Here is a 22,093-nt window from a genome sequence, read left to right as displayed (position 1 = left end):
AATGGCGCACGAGGGTCATGTGGGGATAGTTAAACTGAAACAGAGATGTAGAGACTTGGTCTGGTGGCCAGGGATTGATAGAGAGCTAGAAGCTCTTGTACGCGACTGCACACCTTGTCTGCTTAGTGGCAAAACAGGAACTCCAGCCCCGCCACCCTTGCAGCCTGTCGACTGGCCCGTGAAGCCATGGGAGCATCTACAGATGGACATCTGTGGGGAGCTCGTCTCTGTTCCTCACCATCAGCGGTTCCTAGTCGTGGTGTATGACCTCCACTCAAAGTGGCCTGAGGTTGTGCCTATGGGCTCAGTTACAGCCTCCGCAATGGTCGATTTCCTGGAGCAGCTCTTTTCCCGTTGGGGCATTCCGCGGGCTATTACCACAGACAATGGGCCACAGTTTACTTCCAGTGAGTTTTCATCCTACCTGTCGGCCAAGGGAATAGCCCACATGCGTACTGCCTATTACCACCCCCAAGCTAATGGTGGTGTGGAAAGGTTTAACCAAAGTCTGAAGAATGGCATACGCGCACACCTAGCCCAAGGTTTTGCATTTAAAGCTTCTCTCTCCCAGACACTCTTGCATTATCGCGCCACTCAGCATGCCACTACGGGAGTTTCCCCTGCCAGTCTCATGCTTGGCAGGGAATTAGAATTACCTTTGACCAGGCTCCGCCCACCTCATCAGCTCCCAGGGAACTTTTCGGCCCGGGCACGGGTTCATCAACGTCAGCGCAACATGAGAGCCAGATATGACCGCAAGCATCGTGCCAGGCCCACCGAGATACGAGTACAGGATTGGGTAAGAGCCCGAAGGCCACACCGTAGCAATAAACTGGGCTCTTTTCTGTCCGAGCCCATCCAGGTCAAACGGCAGTTAGGGCCAGTCACTTTTGAGCTTGCTAATGGGTCATGCTGGCATGCAAGTTGTCTTCGAAGAGTGCCAACGCCTTCCGCTAGGGATGAAAGCCGAAACCGTTCTGTGGTCATGGACTACATTCTGCCTCCACTGAATCTGAATCCTGAGGAAGTCATCAGGCAGGAAGTGGGAACTGATCACGGTCAAAGCTCTCAATCTGCTGATGCCCCTGTGTCAACTCGTCCTGTGAGGGTGAGGGCACGTCCTGCGCACTTCCAGGACTTTGAAGCTACATTTCATACTTAAGCTTGGTGGGAGGGGGGAAAATGTTGTGTTGTTAACCAGTTCTTCATTGTTATCTGTTGTAGTAATACTGTTGTAAAGTGATGCTTGTGCGCATGCTCCTGAGTGTGCCGGATTCTGTGACTGTTGAAAAGTAAACAAGAAAAAGTTGCGTTCTCTCAAAGCACTGTGTGTGTGTGTATTTTCCTAGACATAACAGTATCGAAGTGTAGTCTAAGAATATCTTCCATTACACTGTACTTTCTTCCGGTATGACAACATTTAGTCACAGTACCAAAAACAATACATGAATGTACTTTTATCTTTATTGCACTTAAGCACAGGCCTGTAGCGTTGATAAACATCTTCTTAATACACATTTGTGTAAGATATATCCTATTAAAGAATTTGAAATTGAGCTCATGGATCCCAGGGAGGTACATTTAGGTTACACGTTATCACGTACAACATCCCAGTCATTCTCTTCAATGGTTTGACCAATGTCCTTCTCCCAGACACCCTTCAGTCCCGGCAAGGCAGAGGCAATTGCTAGACAAGATGTCATATGTCCTTAATATTGTTCCCTTTAAGCAGATTGAATTGAGTAAAAGGTTCAATCTCTGTTATTTCCATTCTTAACTCTCCTTTGTCTATCTTTAGTTTTTTTTTAAAAGTCGCAACTGAAGATATTTGTAAAATTTTGTTTTTGGAACTTTATTTTGTTTCCACAATCTGTTGGAAAGGCTTTAGAGTATCCTCTGAAGCTCTCATATCCCAGCATGCATCACACACTGTGCCCCATTTACTGAAGTACTGACGCTCAACTCGACCAGAACAGACGTCAGGACCGTTGACCAGTCTGAGGTCAGTGTAACCTGGACAAAGAACACAGAGTTTAGTTAAAATGTTTAAAAAAAGCTTCTTTGTGATTATCTCAATAAGTTGAAATCTTTTGCTTCATTAGCAAAACATAACATTGTCCAATGTCATTCTCATGGGTACAGTTGTTTTTGAGAGAAGATGATGTTGAACAGAAAGAAGACTCATTTCCTCTGCACTGAATCTCTTGTGTCCACATCTGAGCGTCTCCTTTTCCAAAAGCATCTTCTCCCAGCACCTGTACAGGAGCCCCACAGTCCAGCTCTCTACACACAACCTCTGCATCCTGCTGGTCAAAGGCAGCGTCACACACTGTGTACCAGGTGTTTCGGCAACTCTAGTCTTCCAGAACAGCGAGAACAACCAGCCTGAGTCCTAAAATACAGGAGTGTTGATTAACCATTTAAAATATAACATATATTCCCCAAAATAAAAAAAGCATGAGTATATTTCATTATATGGTAGAGGAGAGCATGGCATGTTAATGTTTTTAAGTCAGCTTTCCTTTTTCTTTTTTTTTCAATATTTGATGCAAAATGTGTCTGCCACAGATTTACAGTTAAAGTTGTTTTGAAATCTGCTACTTATCCCAAAACAGTTTACAATAATGTCAAGTACAAAGAGTGTTACAGACTTTAGAGGTGTTGCAACTAATATAACAGCAGTTTGTAATATTTGTATTATTATTATTTTTTTTTTTACTTTTCAGTGAATGTTGAGTTTCACCAATTCTAATTGGTTAAACTGATCCGTCAGTTCAATTCATAGCACATTCATTTTATTCTTTGTCTGACTTTATAATGTAGGCTATTGTAATACACAGTACACAGAATGACAATGATGTAAATATAAGCTATACTGTAGCAGTGAGAGTGATAAGCTTATTTTATTTTCAGCAGGTTATCTTATTATAATAAGAACCTAATAAGAAGAATCATTTCTAAAGGTAAGTGTTTATTAATGAAACTGTCAAATGAAGCCATTAAAGAAAGGGGCAAATTATAAAAGGTCTTGTTTTTTTTAATGGGAAAAATAAAATAATACTTTTTAACAGTTAATATCTCCCCCTAGACCAACAAAACATCAAATTATACGTGTGCTGGTCAGTGATTTTATTGTAAATACATTTCTATTGAACTCAATTTATCGCGCCTGCTCCATTCCGTCTGAACTTCATCTGAACATTCCCGCTACATTACTTGATTTAGCATATCAACAATTCCAACTCAATCCATGTCCACGACTGAAATACAAAGTATCCATTCATTACACCGAAACTCACCGTGTTTTATAGCGAACTTGGCGTCACATCCATCTATCTTGATGCTGTTCATGTTTGAAGGGTTTAATCCCTTCAGGTGTTCTTGCTTTATTATTGAGAGGTGCTCGATCTCTACTTCCAGTCTCTCTGAGTTTGGTCAATACTCCTGTTGGCAAATTGTGTTTTGCTTCACCCAATAAAATAATAATAGATCAGTCCGTAGCGTAGGCCTACAGGACATAACCACCAGTAACCGCTTACTGGAACAAGTTAGTAAGGCCTATATCTGTTGAAATAATGTGGATGCTTAAATCTCTTTCCTTTTTAACAATCACGAAAATGTTTTGGCAGGATGTTTCAGGATTTATTTGGAATGAAATTTATAATGAATGTCTGTTGTATTGGAAGGATGTGGTAGGCTCTTTTGATTATGATCAATCTAAAAAAAAGCCAATTACATGTAATTAATCTGATCTTGTTACTCGCTAAATTCCACATTCATAAATCTAAATGCTAAACCTCTCTTTCTTATTTTTATGAAAGAACTTTAAAAAATACCTCTTTTCAATTATAAATTGTCTGAGAACAATAAAGTCTTAAAAACATTATCTGTTTGCAATTATTGTCTTTTTTTCAGTGTAATGTAATTCTCATTATTTGTAATCCCCCCAGTTGTTGTTTTTTGTATTCTGTTGTTATTTATTACTTTGTTTTGAGAATCAATACAAAAATGCTGTTCGTGTTTCTTTATTTGCATGTCTTGAAGTAATATAGGTATAATAAATATAATAATAAAAATTATAATATAATAATTCAGTATTATCAGTATTTCATGTTGAGGTAACTGGATTAGTTTACTCTTTTTAATATGATTAGATAAGAAGAAAAGAAAAGATGGAATATATTTATACGTTTACCTTGTCTTTAGTGAATGTACTGTATTTAATATCATGTAAACATATTCAGCACCCTGTCAATTCTTTGGCAAATGATTGATGCATGTCTTATTATGTCTGTCTGTATGAATTTTTGAAAGATGAAATTTTGAAATTATGAAATTAAGAATTTTTTTTAAGTTGTTGAAAAGAAAAAAACAAGAATGGACAGTCCAACATCAACCTGCAGATGAGCTAATGCAAAATATTCAGTATCAATCACAAAATAAAACTAAAAAACTTAAAATTAATTAACACATTTTAAATTTAAAATGGACCATCACACAATAAACTGCAGTTGAGATCGGTGTTTAAATGTGTGTTATTTATTTATTGATGACCAAAATTATTCGTACAATTATCTTTGCATACCTTTTTGTTGTTATCACTAAAATGTATTAAATAAAATTGCATTGGGAATTGTTATGCTCTAAATTGATTTGAAATTTTGTCATTGGATAGTGCTGTCAACTGCCTAAAATACTGTAACTAAAAATTATTTCCCTACATTTTCTTTTGTCCACTATCCTGTTCTTTAAAAAAAAAAAAAAATCATTAAGTTCATACAAATGTATTAATTGATTAAAAAACATGTCTTTTGAGTATCTATTGATATCAATAGAAAAATAACAGTCCAAATACTGAAACAAATTTTGCGGCGCATGTAGCATTTCATACAAAACTATTTGAAATAGCATAAAAACATAAGGCACTGATGCATTAGAAACAACATAAGAATCTCCCAGGAGCTCCAGGAACTGTAATATGATTTGATGAAGAGGCAGTGGGTGTGGTCAATGAGTCATATGGCTCCTCCCTCTTTATTTGACCCCTCCCCCACATCATCATAGTCTGTTTTTAAAGGGGGGTGAAGTGCTCATTTTCACTCAATCTCCTGTTAATCTTGAGTACCTATAGAGTAATATTGCATCCTTCATATCTCAAAAAAGTCTTTAGTTTGATTATATTTATAAAAGAAAGATAGGCTGTACCGAGTCTTTCCGGAAAAAAACGAGCGGCTGGAGGCGGGCCGTGTGGGCGAAGCTAAAGCTGTGCTTACGTGCCGAGCTAACAACACACAGAGACATTTGAAGCAGTTTTACTCACCGCCCGGTTCCAACGCACGACCGCAAACCTTTATCGTTGGGACTGCTCAATCCTTAAGCATTAGACGATCTGCAAATCCGTCGATCTGGGCTTTGTTTATAAAACAATCATCGTCGAAATGCAGGGAACAAACAAGAACACTTGCACAACTCCGTTGATGCTCTGGAAAAACAAACTGTAAGAACTGATTTTCCTGCTAAAACAAAACTCACCCTGCAGTAATGCCATAAAATGCCCCCTGGACAGCAAAGACAGAGCACAGAACCCTGTCCTGCCCAAACTTATCTCCTTGTCCCTTTGTTTGGCTTCAACTCATCCCCCCTCTCCCTCCTCTTCTCCCTCCTCAAGTCACTGAAAGTTAAATTAAGAATGTCTATATATCGCATATGGTGTATCTTGTGAATGTGTTGTTTTTTCCTTTTCATGTTTGGTATCATTTTAAGGGTCTCAGTGCGATTGGTAAAATGGTCTTAATTTCATTGCAGTCATTGGTTTAATGAAAAAGATTGAGAACTTAGGAGAATCATGTATCTCTCTGGCTGATATCTCTTTACGATATCTCAAGAAACCAGGTACTACCCCCCTGGGGTACATGGATTGGCCCAACCAACTCTAAACAACATTTGTATAACCCCTGTTGTTCTGGTCTGGTATTTAAGGTGAGGGGACAGAGCAATCTTTGGGAATCTTTTACCAGGATCATCCCCCACAGTAATGTTTCAGTATTTTCCTGTTGGAAAATCCTGACACATTACTGTGTGTCTTTGTCAGGAGAACATTGCTTACTTTTAGAGTAATCTTTGAGTAAATGATGTCATGTATTTTCTGAATTGGCTTTTAATCATTTACTTCTGTAATTGGCATGATACATTTTTACCTGACAAATAAATGTTACATCTTGATTTATTCTGAAGTATTCTGAAATCATTATTTTAATATATTAAGGAGGCTGGTGCTACCGCAAATCTTAGTTAAGGTAGGTCAAACTAAAGGCGCATGTATGAACGGAGCAGTAGGCACGTCATCATGAAGACCTTTTGATTTCTGTCTATCACTGGTTTAGCAAGTTGTATGGAAGTGGCTAAATTAAACTACACTCTCTAGTTCGAGTGAGCAGTAGGCAACCGACTTTAGGGGTATTAGCAAACCCTACATCCTCTGACTGAAATCAGAATTAACTGGTTTGTGTCCGTGAGAAACACGATTTGGCCGACGTGATCTCTAAGCGGCATTCGGGTCCATAATGATTTAATAACTGAAAGTATGGGATACTCAGAGTAATCAAAGATCTAAATTAATTCATAATCAATATTTATGATTATTTTCTAATCAGAAATACGATCTAAATTTGATTATCATTTGAAATTGGAGTCAGATTACGCATAGAGCTAAAGTAATACTAAAACTAAGTTCCAATAAATTAAGTGAACTTCACTGGAGCGCTGAAAAGACATACACGCTTTAAACCTTCGCCAGGCCGTTGGATTCCGTCGTTGGGCCAATGGATGGTCCTTACAAAGTGGTGACAGACCCTCCGTGATTCTCCAGGTTGCGAGTGTCTTTTCAGCGAAATATTGGGACTTGCAACAAGTAAGAGAAATAAGATGTCCTTCTCTTTCTTCAGCCGTTTGGTAAGTCAATTCTCTTTTGCCTTTTAGAAGTGTTGAGGGAAAATTCAGACGCACCTCATATAGACACATTTGTAGAATGGGTCGGCATACCCAGTTAGACCGGAGAACGCAAAATCCGGTGGGGCTTGAGAATTAGATAAAACCACATATCAGGGACATGATAGCGGCAGCGTAGATGAGAAAAGATATCCCTTGCTTTAACTTTACCTCCTTGTTTGCCAAAGCAACAAGCGATGAAACCTAAATTGGGATAACATCATCCAAATTTTTTCTGGTACTCAACAGAGGGTTGAAAACTAAAAACTTAAATTCTGAGGAAAATAATGTTGTTACCTTTAATTATTTGCTTTGCTGCAACAACATTGTAATAATGGAAATAAGAAAATGATCACGCTAACTTGTGAAAAACAACTGAGCTAAAAGATAACAAGAAAGAATGTCTCACTTGAATCCTTTGTGTGTGAAGTGTAAAGTTGGACAAAACAGTGTAATTAAATTGGAACAATTCAAAAGAAATGATCTGAGAAATTGATCTCAGTCCTAGAGAACAGCTGCTATGCAGAAGTCCTAGAGGCTGAAATTTGGAAAAATACGCTAAATTCTAAAACTGATGCATATAATGACAATTATTGTGTTACTAAGAGGCTTGTAACCAGGCCTGATAGTGTCAGAGGACATGCACAGCTTGTCCTTATCTTATGAGATAATTTAGACAAAGACCTATATGAATTACATCAAAGTAATCATGGTTCTTTGAAAATCTTTTAATAGTGTCAAAAAGTTCATGACTGATGTCCCATATATGGTTTAAACAACACCATTTAAGGCTCAGCCTTATAAAACATAGTTTTTAATTTGGTTTTATACCAGACTTTGCAATCACTGCATTATTGTATGTTTTCGAGGTCTCAAAACAGACTGACAAAAGCAACAAACCATAAAACAATCTTGGCGCCCTCCATGAGACCTGTTTGTCCAACCTTTCTTTCATATTCAATAAGATTCTTAAAAAGAATGCAACTGATAACATCTCAGCCTAAAACAAGATAATTGTGTCCAATTCTAAATTGTAGTCACAAAAATCTTTAAATTGAGCAATGATTTGACCCATGTTTCTCAATGCCTGCAGTCCATTGAATGTTCACAGCATCAAAACAGCTGTAACTGGTTTCCAGTTTGGGTGTTGCTGTGTACACAATGCTTATGCCAGCACAGCTGGAGCTGCGGGGCCAAATGCCTTCTAAAAGATCAGTGAGAAGATAACAAGTCAGTCTTGACAAATTACTCAGTAGAAACCCCAGAGACCAGAAAATGAAATTGGTTTGATTTATACAATTTTATCAAATATAATTTATATTATGACCAGGTTGTAATATATATTATATTGTAATGGCCAAGAATGGCTTTAATCTCGTGATGATTCAGCATTGGGTTAGAAGAGGAAAGAATGTTTAATGAGAATGAAAAGAATCAGAATGTAGAAAGATGGTACGTGTATGTAGGGAACAAGAAGGAGGAACACTACTAGTGTTGGGAGGAAGGAGATAATAGATGGTTAGAGAAAGTATTGGATAAGAAAGGAAACTGAAAGGAAACTGAAAGGAAGAATGAATCAGAAAGAATTTCTTTACCTTCTATTTGTGCAAGAATCTTTAATGAGAGAAATTACAATGCTCAGTAAATACCAACTAAAATGATCAACCTGATTACCATGTCTTAAATATCCATCCAAATCCACAGGATGATTTTATTTTGATCTAACAGATCTTTAACCCAGTAACAAGGGGAGGTACAAGTTTTAATTTTCTCTTGCAACAAAACCACAAACAAAGTGGTGCAAGTGTTAGCAAACTCCTCTCTGGGAGATTCAGCTCACATGGAATCTGATCAGGGAAGGTATTTTACTGGACATGTACAGTTGTGTGAAATGGAAATATCAGGCAGAAAATCTACAGTCTATGGACCACAGAGATCCAAATGGTCAAGAGTTGAATGGCACCATAAATTCCAAAGGCTAAAACAAACAAGCACAGCACCACACCTGGTGATCTAATTGCCCTAAACACAGATCTGGCTAGTGTAAATAAACAGCTTCATGTAAAGAGATTTCCCTAGCAGACCTGAGGGTCCTAATGCTTACAACACAACAGACTCTGTGAGTTTAGATGCAATAGCAGTCAGATCTGACCATTATCACTGTTTAATTGACCTTTTCTTTCCAAACACATGATCATGAGAATGATACATGTCTTTGTAAACAAAAACAAATTTTATTTTAATGGCATAAAATCTTAACAGATCAAAGCCATCAGTAACAACTGTCTGGCTAAGGCCATCAAATAAATATTGAGATCGACCATCTATCTTAAATGCAATTTGTATAAAGGCTCAAGATTAAACTGTGTTTTCCTCTCTAGGTCTATTTCCTTACAGGCTGACAAATGACTTTCTTTAGAACCAGATTCCATAAGGGTCTGGTCTCGCCTGCCTTAAGCAGGACACACAGCTTTACATGTAGGAGATGGGGGTGGAGAAACTTCAAGGGGCCGCTCACACCTCATAACACTACAGAAGCAGCTCCTGTATGTGGCCTCCCCGGTGTAGCACCGGAACTAAATTATGCAACACAAATTATGGTAGGATAAAACACCACCCATCTCCTATACACAAACATACACAATACACACCATCACTATGGCAATCTTAGAACATCTCTACCTGGCATAGATCATAAGACTATCCAGGCCAAAATTATTCACATAATGCAAATCTACAATACATCATTCACCATCATACATATAGGACAAGGGAAACTATTTTAATAATTTCTTTTCAGCATTACAGTCTTGTCAACTTCCTGTATGTAAATACTGTGCTGTGCATAGGACATGCATGGCTGTGGTCACACATCAATTGATTTAAATCCACATAAAAAATCTAATTGAGACCCATTAATACAACTGGTCTTTGGACAAAATATTTATTATATCCAGTCGTTGGCAATTGTTGAAAACCAGGAGGGCCCCCTAGTTTCCAACAAATGACTAATGACAATATCTAAACAGCTAAATCTAAAATGCAGGCATTTCTATTTGTCAACTATACAATTCAGACCTGCACTATTGAGTGTGACCTAGTCTGTACATCAAATGCACAGAGGATAATTACTAAGTTAAACCAGAGAATTTAAATCTCTGTTTCTATACATTTCATTCTCTAATTGAATCTATTAAAACATTAAGTTTCATTGATGATTTGCACTTATAACAACTAATGTAGACAATTTTATAATTATGAAATTGTGTATTTCCATGTTTAATTATGTGATATACTCTAATTACTTTAATTATGCATACCGCTAGTAAATATACTAGTTATGGTGACTTTCTGCTACCCGTCCTTGATTCATCCAGACCAAGTCTAAATTCCACTACCAGATCACTGCGGTAGTGAAGAATTTGGTGATCAAATTACACCTGTTCATTAAATATATGATTCTGAAAAAGAGACCATATTTGCCACTCGCACCTTTGACTTTTGAGTTTTACATTTTTAAGTACATCATGTTTTGTTATCTTGTGTTCTTGTGTTTATCCAATAACTTTTTTCTCATCTTATAATAACCACAAATACATCAGTGTTCAATTATTGCACGGTCATTTAGAAGTTGTTCAGGTGTCTCACATGCAATGGAGCGTCATCAGTAAATTATTCCTTCAACTATGGAGTTCTGATCTGCCCGGCAAATGAAACTTTCTGCTTGAAGGTGACCGAGGACTTCTCAAATGGTCAGTTAAAACATCCTAGGGAGGACAAAGATGTTTCCGCAAAGCGTTATAATGACACTTTCCAATGACACTTTCTGATCATGCTGACCAAAGCAAACAGACTTGATACAACGAGATCATTCTACAGACTGAATAACAATGCAGCCTAGTGCAGGTGGAAGCAAACCCGGCCAAGAGGGTCATGTGACACCCAGTCCGGCTGCTGCAGAATCCCCGCATTCTGCCATGCTTTCATTTTAAGGTTCAACCTGTCTTAATGCTGTTATTTCAGGTGACGACTGGATTCCTGCACCAATCGACTAACACTGCAAACTACAGTGGTCAGCCCTATGAAAACTCAGAGAATAACACTGAAAATGTGGAAACAGGAAAATGTCCAAAAAATGTCCCCTTTGGCCTGATTTAAATCTGTCCCAAGGGGCCAGGGGCCGTCTGTAAGAACTGATTTTCCTGCTAAAACAAAACTCACCCTGCAGTAATGCCATAAAATGCCCCCTGGACAGCAAAGACAGAGCACAGAACCCTGTCCTGCCCAAACTTATCTCCTTGTCCCTTTGTTTGGCTTCAACTCATCCCCCCTCTCCCTCCTCTTCTCCCTCCTCAAGTCACTGAAAGTTAAATTAAGAATGTCTATATATCGCATATGGTGTATCTTGTGAATGTGTTGTTTTTTCCTTTTCATGTTTGGTATCATTTTAAGGGTCTCAGTGCGATTGGTAAAATGGTCTTAATTTCATTGCAGTCATTGGTTTAATGAAAAAGATTGAGAACTTAGGAGAATCATGTATCTCTCTGGCTGATATCTCTTTACGATATCTCAAGAAACCAGGTGCTACCCCCCTGGGGTACATGGATTGGCCCAACCAACTCTAAACAACATTTGTATAACCCCTGTTGTTCTGGTCTGGTATTTAAGGTGAGGGGACAGAGCAATCTTTGGGAATCTTTTACCAGGATCATCCCCCACAGTAATGTTTCAGTATTTTCCTGTTGGAAAATCCTGACACATTACTGTGTGTCTTTGTCAGGAGAACATTGCTTACTTTTAGAGTAATCTTTGAGTAAATGATGTCATGTATTTTCTGAATTGGCTTTTAATCATTTACTTCTGTAATTGGCATGATACATTTTTACCTGACAAATAAATGTTACATCTTGATTTATTCTGAAGTATTCTGAAATCATTATTTTAATATATTAAGGAGGCTGGTGCTACCGCAAATCTTAGTTAAGGTAGGTCAAACTAAAGGCGCATGTATGAACGGAGCAGTAGGCACGTCATCATGAAGACCTTTTGATTTCTGTCTATCACTGGTTTAGCAAGTTGTATGGAAGTGGCTAAATTAAACTACACTCTCTAGTTCGAGTGAGCAGTAGGCAACCGACTTTAGGGGTATTAGCAAACCCTACATCCTCTGACTGAAATCAGAATTAACTGGTTTGTGTCCGTGAGAAACACGATTTGGCCGACGTGATCTCTAAGCGGCATTCGGGTCCATAATGATTTAATAACTGAAAGTATGGGATACTCAGAGTAATCAAAGATCTAAATTAATTCATAATCAATATTTATGATTATTTTCTAATCAGAAATACAATCTAAATTTGATTATCATTTGAAATTGGAGTCAGATTACGCATAGAGCTAAAGTAATACTAAAACTAAGTTCCAATAAATTAAGTGAACTTCACTGGAGCGCTGAAAAGACATACACGCTTTAAACCTTCGCCAGGCTGTTGGATTCCGTCGTTGGGCCAATGGATGGTCCTTACAAAACTCTATCCACTGGTCCCTTAACGCTGGGTTCTTTGGGAATCTGTGCAGGGTTGTCTTGCCCTGGCAACCAAAAACACACTTCTTTGGTGACACTGACTTCCCTAAAGCCGAGCAGAGCGCTTTGATGGGCGTACTGCTTTCGCTCTCGTCTCTTGCTCTGGTCTACGGTTGCGCGCGCCCGCGCGGCTTTCCGGGAGAAGTGCCCTTAGGACCCATATAAGGAAATTCCGCCCCAGCTGACGTCACACAGACCCATACTCGAAAAAAACGTTCTGAAACTTGTGACAAACCGGAAGGACAATTTTTGGCACAGAAATACTCCTTCAAACGTACAATTTAATTTTTGAAACTTTGTCCATGTTTAGTATGGGAATCCAACTCTTTAACAGTGTAAAAAACTATGCATGAAATAGCATTTCACCCCCTCTTTAAAAACAAAAGCAAACTCATATTTTCATGTTGTATAATATCAAGAAAATGCAATTACCTGCCTCCTTGTTTATTGTAGATGCCTTTATTGTGTAAGAACTGATTTTCCTGTTAAAACAAAACGCACCCTGCAATAAAGCAGTAAAATGCACCCTGGACAGAAGATAGCAAAGACAGAGCACAGGACATCGCCTGTCCAAACTGTCCTTCTTCCTTATCTCTGCATCCCCCTCTCCCTCCTCCTCTCCCTCCTCAAGTCACTGAAAGTTCATTAAGAATGTCTATATCACATATGGTGTATCTTGTGAATATGTTGTTTTTCCTTTACATGTTTGGTGTCATTTTAAAGGGCACAGTGCGATTGGTAAAATGGTCTTAATTTCATTGCAGTCATTGGTTTAATGAAAAAGACTGAGAACTTAGGAGAATCCTGTATGTCCTCTCTGGCTGATATCTCTTTACGATATCTCAAGAAACCAGGTGCTACCCCCCTGGGGTACATGGATTGGCCCAACCAACTCTAAACAACATTTGTTTAACCCCTTTTGTTCTGGTCTGGTATTTAAGGCGAGGGAATAGAACACACTTTGGGACTCTTTTACCAGGATCATCCCCCATACAGTAATGCATGTCAGTATTTTCCTGTTGGAAAGCCCTTACACCTTACTGTGTGTCTCTGTCAGGAAAACATTACTTACTTTTAGAGTCATCTTTGAGTAAATGATGTCATGTATTTTCTGAATTGGCTTTTAATAATTTACTTCTGTAATTGGCATGATACATTTTTACCTGACAAATAAATGTTACATCTTGAATTATTCTGAAGTTTTAGAAATCATTAATTTTAGTAGATTAATGTGTAGTCTGGTGTTTCCGCAAATCTCTGTCCAGGGTAGATCAAACTGAAGGCACTTTGAATAGACCATGGGGCACATCTTAGGAAGACCTTCTGATTTCTGACTATCTCCTGACTTAGCATGTTGCACGCTGCAACTATTATAATAAATTACACCTATGGGTCAGCAGTGAGCGGCTGCATAGGGTAAAATATTTGCACTGCACCCTCTGACTATTTCAGGACTGGCTAGTTTGTGATCGTGAGCGCGCAGTCGCGACGTGACGTCTCAAAGCGACACTAGGTCCGTAATGAACGAATATTGAAAGTATGGGATAATCAGAATAATCAAAGATCTAAATTAATTCATAATCAATATTTATGATTATTTTCTAATCAGAAATACGATCTAAATTTGATTATCATTTGAAATTGGAGTCAGATTAAGCGTAGAGCTGAAGTAATACTAAAACTAAATTCCAATAAATTAAGTGAACTTCACTGGATCGCTGAAAAGACATACACGCTTTAAACCTTCGCCAGGCCGTTGGATTCCGTCATTGGGCCAATGGTCCTTACAATTGTTACACATATTTAGCCAATGTATTGGATATAATGCATTGCATTCAATGTTGTTATTTATTTTGTTTGTAAAAGATGGCTTATATTATTTGGGCATAGATGTACAGTAATTGGTTATGTATGTATATGTGACTGTGCCAACCCATGTTGAGAGGAGCAGAAAAGTGCGATTATGTGTGTGCACTAGAGGACTCCTAGAACTTTAACTGAACTCAGCCATCTTAGTTGAGTTTACTGGAGTTCAAGGACATGCAGAGGTGGACCGCTTGCACCTGCCTGGAGAAGGATCTGGGAAACATTGGAGGAGTGTCAACCTAACGCCTGTTGTAAACAACAGAAGTATAAAAGACTGAAGAACTGAGTGCCCCTGGGGATACTGATACGCCAGTGCCCCCGACGCCTAGAAGCCCAGAGCTGAGGACAAGAAACCCCAAGCAGAAGATAAGAAGCCCAGAGCTTACTACACCTTTGTTTCAAAACATGATTATTGTATTTTATACTTAAACGATGAAGTTCTATTTGCCTTTATATTTTTGTTTATTATTAAAAGAAAATTAACCAATTAAAAGAAATTTAATTGATTACAAAATCTGCCTACTGAGATTTATGATGCTGGAAGACTTTTAATGAGAACATACCACAGAGGAGTCTTCTGACCAAATTGTAAGTACCTTTTGAATGCTTATAGTTTAGGTCAGATTTGACTTTCTTTACCTTACCTGAGAATAATAAAAATATAATAAAAAATAATAAATAGGTAAAAGGTTTTAAGAGTAAAGTACACACCGTAAAACAGTACACATACATTATTTGATCCTCAGAGAATATCATATGAAATGAATTCACAACACATTCACAATGAAAAAAAAAAAAGTTTTATCATGATCCAAATGCTTCAAAAAGTATGAAAAAACAAAGTTTCAGCTAGTTTTTTAGGTTACTAAAATACAAATGCAGCTATATAAGACTCAAAAAGACAAATTCTTTATTTAATAATAATAATAGTTTATTTGTTCATAAGTAGTTGTAGTTGCAGTAGTAATAATTACAATGATAATATAGTTACATTTTATTTAAATGGACAAATCTACTACATCAATTATTTACTTAACTAATAATTTATTATTAATAATAATAACAAAACGTATTAAATAATGAAGGAAATAATTCATTTAATAAATGAACAACAATAATTGATCATTCATTATAAAATAATAAATGTCATAAATAATAATAATAATAATTATTATTATTATTATTAAATAATGAATTAAATAAACCAAATTTACAATTGGTAAAACTATAGATTTAATCAATGTAAAAAAAGTCAACAGATTTAATAATGTAATAATTGTTTAATGTAATTTTATTATTAATATTATTTTACTATATAATATTAATATATATTTTTGAATAATACATTATTATCATTATTATTGTTGTTGATGTTGTTATTTTTTTTTATTTTTTTTTTATTCTCCCTTGGTTGAAACCCCTTTATTAATTCTAAAATCTATTATTATTATTATTATTATTATTATTATTATTATTATTATTATAGTATAGTGAATTATAAATTATTATTATTACACTATTTTTCTCCCTTGGTGGAAACCTAATAATTAACCTAATAACCCTTAATAATTCTAAAATGTATAATTAAATATTTTACAGTGAATTATAAATGATTATTATTACACTATTTTTCTCCCCTGGTTCGTTGAAACCGTGTGTGTTCTGACATCCACTCACCTCCAGCTCTGTGATCAGCGTCTTGAGTTCAGTTTCTGCAGTGACGTATGAGGTCAGAGGGGAAAACAGGCTGCTGTCGCTGTCGTTCCTCCTCCCTTCTCGAGCTTTCCTCTCTAGATTGTCCCTCTTCCTCCTCTCTCGTTCCTCCAGGCTCAGCTGGCTGGGGTGGACACGAGGAGAAGCGTCCTCTATGACATCTAGAGACAGCGTGCCGAGGAAGCTGCTTCCTGCATCCCAATCACTGGGCTCTAATGTGGCATTATCTGAAGCGGATAAATCACTGGAGACTTGCTTTGATAAATCACTGGTTAGGGCCCGAGCACCGATGGTGTGAGGACCCTCTTGGAATTGCTCTGTTTATTATTATTATTATTATTATTCTCCGCATTGAATTGCATTTTTGAGGGCCTAAACATGCGCGAAAACTCACGAAACTTTGCACACGCGTCAGAACTGGCGAAAATTTACATCTGATATAGGTTTCAGAATTGGACGGGGCAAAATGGCTCGATAGCGCCACCTATAAAAGTTCAACGGAGTGCGCCTCCTGCAACGTTCCACGTACGTGCACGAAATTCGGTACATACGTGTAATGACCTAATACCTACAAAAAAGTCTCTTGGAGCATAGCCCTAAACACAACAGGAAGTCAGCCATTTTGAACTTCCTCTCAGATTTTTGTGCAGTTTTTGCCATTTTCAGGCCTCGTACTTTAACGAACTCCTCCTACAGTTTTAATCTGATCATCTTCAAATTTGGTGAGTGTAATCTTAAGGCCTTTGCGACGTTAAATTGCGAAGATCTTGAGTTTTCGTCGAAGGGCGGGTCCTCGGCGGCCTTACAAATTTCGATGTTTCGCCATGAAACAGGAAGTTGCTGTAACTCAGGCATGGAATGTCCAATCTCCCCCAAACTTCACACGTTTGATAAGAGTTCTGTCCTGAACACATGGCCATGCTCATATTCAGTTATAGTCATAGCGCCACCTGCTGGCAACAGGAAGTGACATGTTTAACACTGTTATGGACTCCTAATAACATATAAAAAAGTGCCAGCAAGTGCGAAACATGCTAACAACATACTAGAAGCATGCTAAAACATGCTAGCAAACTCTTAGCTAAGTGCTAAAGCATGCTATTATTGCAATTAAATAGGAATTTGCTGTAACTCAGGCATGGAATGTCCAATCTGCCCCAAACTTCACACTTTTGATAAGCGTTCTGTCCTGAACACATCTACATGATAATATTCAGTTATAGTAATAGCGCCACCTACTGGCAACAGGAAGTGTCATGTTTAACACGTTGATGCCATTCTAGCAACATGTTAAAAATGCCATTGAGGCCTAAACATGCGCGAAAACTCACGAAACTTTGCACACGCGTCAGAACTGGCGAAAATTTACATCTGATATAGGTTTCAGAATTGGACGGGGCAAAATGGCTCGATAGCGCCACCTATAAAAGTTCAACGGAGTGCGCCTCCCGCAACGTTCCACGTACGTGCACGAAATTCGGTACATACGTGTAATGACCTAATACCTACAAAAAAGTCTCTTGGAGCATAGCCCTAAACACAACAGGAAGTCAGCCATTTTGAACTTCCTCTCAGATTTTTGTGCAGTTTTTGCCATTTTCAGGCCTCGTACTTTAACGAACTCCTCCTACAGTTTTAATCTGATCATCTTCAAATTTGGTGAGTGTAATCTTAAGGCCTTTGCGACGTTAAATTGCGAAGATCTTGAGTTTTCGTCGAAGGGCGGGTCCTCGGCGGCCTTACAAATTTCGATGTTTCGCCATGAAACAGGAAGTTGCTGTAACTCAGGCATGGAATGTCCAATCTCCCCCAAACTTCACACGTTTGATAAGAGTTCTGTCCTGAACACATGGCCATGCTCATATTCAGTTATAGTCATAGCGCCACCTGCTGGCAACAGGAAGTGACATGTTTAACACTGTTATGGACTCCTAATAACATATAAAAAAGTGCCAGCAAGTGCGAAACATGCTAACAACATACTAGAAGCATGCTAAAACATGCTAGCAAACTCTTAGCTAAGTGCTAAAGCATGCTATTATTGCAATTAAATAGGAATTTGCTGTAACTCAGGCATGGAATGTCCAATCTGCCCCAAACTTCACACTTTTGATAAGCGTTCTGTCCTGAACACATCTACATGATAATATTCAGTTATAGTAATAGCGCCACCTACTGGCAACAGGAAGTGTCATGTTTAACACGTTGATGCCATTCTAGCAACATGTTAAAAATGCCATTGAGGTCTAAACATGCTAGAAACATGTTAAAACATGCTAGCAATACTTAGCTAAGTGCTAAAGCATGCTAATTCAATGAAACAGGATGTTGTTGTTACTCAAGAAGGCAATGTCCAATATGCGCCAAACTTCACACTTTTAATAAACGTTCTGTCCTGAACACATGACCATGCTCATATTCAGTTACAGTCATAGTGCCACCTGCTGGCAACAGGAAGTGACATGTTAAACACTGTTGTGGACATATAAAAACATATAAAAAAAGTGCCAGCAAGTGCTAAACATGCTAACAACATACTAGAAACATGCTAAAACATGCTAGCAAACACTTAGCTAAGTGCTAAAGCATGCTATTGCTGCAATTAAATAGGAATTTGCTGTAACACAGGCATGGAATGTCCAATCTGCCCCAAACTTCACACGTTTGATAAGAGTCATGGCCTGAACACATCTACATGAGAATATTCAGTTATAGTAATAGCGCCACCTGCTGTCAACAGGAAGTGACATGTTTAACACTGTTGTGGTCTCCTAATAACATATATAAAAGAGCCAGCAAGTGCTAAACAGGTTAGCAACATACTAGAAACATGCTAGCAAACACTTAGCTAAGTGATAAAGCATGCTATTACTGCAATTAAATAGGAATTTGCTGTAACTCAGGCATGGAACGTCCAATCTGCCCCAAACTTCACATGTTTGATAAGAATCATGGCCTGAACGCATGCCTATGCTCAAATTCAGTTATAGTAATAGCGCCACCTACTGGCAACAGGAAGTGACATGTTTAACACGTTGATGCCGTTCTAGCAACATGTTAAAAATGCCATTGAGTTCTAAACATGCTAGAAACATATTAAAACATGCTAGCAATACTTAGCTAAGTGCTAAAGCATGCTAATTCAATGAAACAGGACTTTGTTGTTACTCAAGAAGGCAATGTACAATCTACCCCAAACGTCACACGTTTGATAAGAGTTATCTCTTGAACACATGTCCATGCTCATATTTAGTTATAGTCATAGCGCCACCTGCTGGCAACAGGAAGTGACGTTTAACACTGTTCTTGACTCCTAATAACATATAAAAAAATGCCAGTAGGTGCTAAACATCCTACCAACATACTAGAGACATGCTAAAACATAATAGCAAACACTTAGCTAAGTGCTAAAGAATGATATTACTGCAATTAAATATGAATTTGCTGTAACTCAGGCATGGAATGTCCAATCTGCCCCAAACTTCACACTTTTGATAAGCGTTCTGTCCTGAACACATGACCATGCTTATATTCAGTTACAGTCATAGCGCCACCTGCTGGCAACAGGAAGTGACATGTTTAACACTGTTGTGGACTCCTAATAACATATAAAAAAGTGCCAGCAAGTGTTAAACATGCTAACAACATACTAGAAACATGCTAAAACATGCTAGCAAACTCTTAGCCAAGTGCTAAAGCATGCTATTATTGCAATTAAATAGGAATTTGCTGTAACTCAGGCATGGAATGTCCAATCTGCCCCAAACTTCACACTTTTGATAAGAGTCATGGCCTGAACACATCTACATGAGAATGTTCAGTTATAGTAATAGCGCCACCAACTGGCAACAGGAAGTGACATGTTTAACACGTTGATGCCGTTCTAGCAACATGTTAAAACATGCTAACAATGCTTAGCTAAGTTCTAAAGAATGCTAATTCAATGAAACATGACTTTGTTGTTACTCAAGAAGGCAATGTCCAATTTGCACCAAACTTCACATGTTTGATAAGAGTTCTGTCCTGAACACACATCCATGCTCATATTCAGTTATAGTCATAACGCCACCTACTGGCAACAGAAACTGACATGGTTAACACAGTAATGCAGTACTAACCACATAATTATTGTGTACTAAGCATGCTAGAAACAGACTGAACATGCTAGCAACACTTAGCTGAGTCATGAAGCATGCTATTATCACCATTATACAAAACATTTTGTAACTGACTTTGACATACTCTTACTATATATACCTCCTTAAATGTACATTTCCCAACCATGCTCTGCCTTCCTAAAGCCACCGAGTGTTGATGGCACGGGTGCGAGGGCCCTTTCATCGCTGCTTGCAGCTTTAATTTCCTCTTGAGCCACAAACCTTCCTTTTTCCTTTGTAATAAAGTTTGTGTTGCCATCACTGTTCTCACAGTTTCTGCTGTGTTGTTTACTCCTATCCTCACTGTCCAAAGCTTGATTCCCACTGGCTCTGTTCGTTTTCTGATAGGCTTTGGAGAACTTCTTCAGTTTCCTGTTCCTCTCCTGAGCTCCATGTGTGTTGGTGCTGGAAGAGTCGATACCGAAAACTTGTAGATTAAACCGCATGGATAGATAGGAGCACAGGTAGCCTTTCCCAGAACCCACGTCTATCACCTGAGATGAAGAAACTGATGATGAAAAAGATGCAATTCAGAAGAACAAATTTAACTTAACTACATTTGAAATGTTCTTACCTGTTTGACCCGGCAGCATTCAGCCAAACTAGCCACGACCTCAGACATTGCCTGCACCTCATGGGCTTTCTTACAGTTCATAAACTCATCTGGAACAGGAACTTTGCCTGATGACTCTCCTATGGAAATTACAGACAACGCATGAGATATAACCTTGTAATAACCTGAATGTGACGTGCATAATAATCACAATAAAGATACAGAGTGGAATATAAATGTGCTTTTCAGAGCTTCTGGTCTGACTGCAGTTACCCGCTATAGTGTCTCCATATATCAGTGTCAGATTCTCCATCAGCTCTTCCAGCTGCATACAGACCCCCAGACCCGGGAAACTGTGGGCTTTCGCTGCCCTCAGCAGGGCTGATATGTCCACCAGCTTCTTTGAGGCATTACAGAAACCAAAGGTGGTGTTTTCCTTTTCTAAAAGCAAAAACACTATTATTATGAAATACAGCTGATTAAATGCACATTGGATTAACATTGGATTAAAAGTCCAATGCACTTTAGTTCAATACATATAAAATATATATTGTATCATACAAATACAACATGCTGGTAGGCTATATCAAATTAATAATTTTAAATGTTGATCAAATTAAATGATACTGCCGCAGACCATTTTGTCATTTTACTACATACAAAATAATGTATACATACAGTTTTCTGAGTAAATGTTAAAGAAAATTATATTAAAACATATATTAGTCATTATAATTCTGAGCAGTTTCTTATGTTGCGTAGTGTCATAATGAAACCACAACTTATAAATTATTATTATTTTTTTTTTATGTTTTGCATAACAATAAAACGATTTTTCTTTTTCCAGATTGAGTCCTTCTTACCTTCTACCGCCCCCGTGCGGTCATCAGTGGAACTGACAGAATGCAACACTTCTTCTGGACTCACACACATGAACGTGCTCCAAACATCACGCGTGTAGAAGTCCACTGTGTGCGCATTCGAGATGCTTAGCGATATGGAGAGAAAGCGCTTTACTTCATCTATTTTCCTTTTTAAAGTTTTAATAGGCAGGTCATTAAATGCCATTATTCACGGACCGAGAACAGTGAGAATTTCATGAGAGCTGCAGCTGTTGTTGACACATTTTCTGTATTTAAGACATAAGTAGTCAAATTATGAGATGATTCCTCTGAGCGACCAAATGTCCGGCCATGTTGGGTGTACTAGTCAGCGTTTTGTTCTATGAGCGAA

At 37.9% G+C, this 22,093-nt stretch overlaps 1 protein-coding gene across 1 annotated transcript; it reads right to left on the bottom strand.

Moving 5' to 3' along the window:
- Positions 1 to 1,586: 1,586 nt before the first annotated feature.
- Positions 1,587 to 21,996, bottom strand: LOC307157712 (putative methyltransferase-like protein 25; the record flags this gene model as incomplete). The annotated part of the gene is made up of 8 exons (XM_079869637.1): positions 21,724 to 21,996; positions 21,134 to 21,301; positions 20,882 to 21,000; positions 20,418 to 20,801; positions 16,115 to 16,423; positions 2,114 to 2,303; positions 1,957 to 2,013; positions 1,587 to 1,687 (listed from the first exon to the last, which is right to left on the bottom strand). The coding sequence occupies exons 1-8, from the start codon at positions 21,926 to 21,928 to the stop codon at positions 1,587 to 1,589; spliced, it is 1,533 nt and encodes a 510-aa protein (XP_079725763.1). The 5' UTR covers positions 21,929 to 21,996.
- Positions 21,997 to 22,093: the final 97 nt, after the last annotated feature.

This window comes from Squalius cephalus, assembly GCF_949319135.1.
Source record: "Squalius cephalus genome assembly, chromosome: 4".
Classification (NCBI taxonomy): Eukaryota; Metazoa; Chordata; class Actinopteri; order Cypriniformes; family Leuciscidae; genus Squalius; species Squalius cephalus.
The sequence above is the reverse complement of the archived record's forward strand: the minus strand, read 5'-3'. Positions and strand labels throughout refer to the sequence as shown.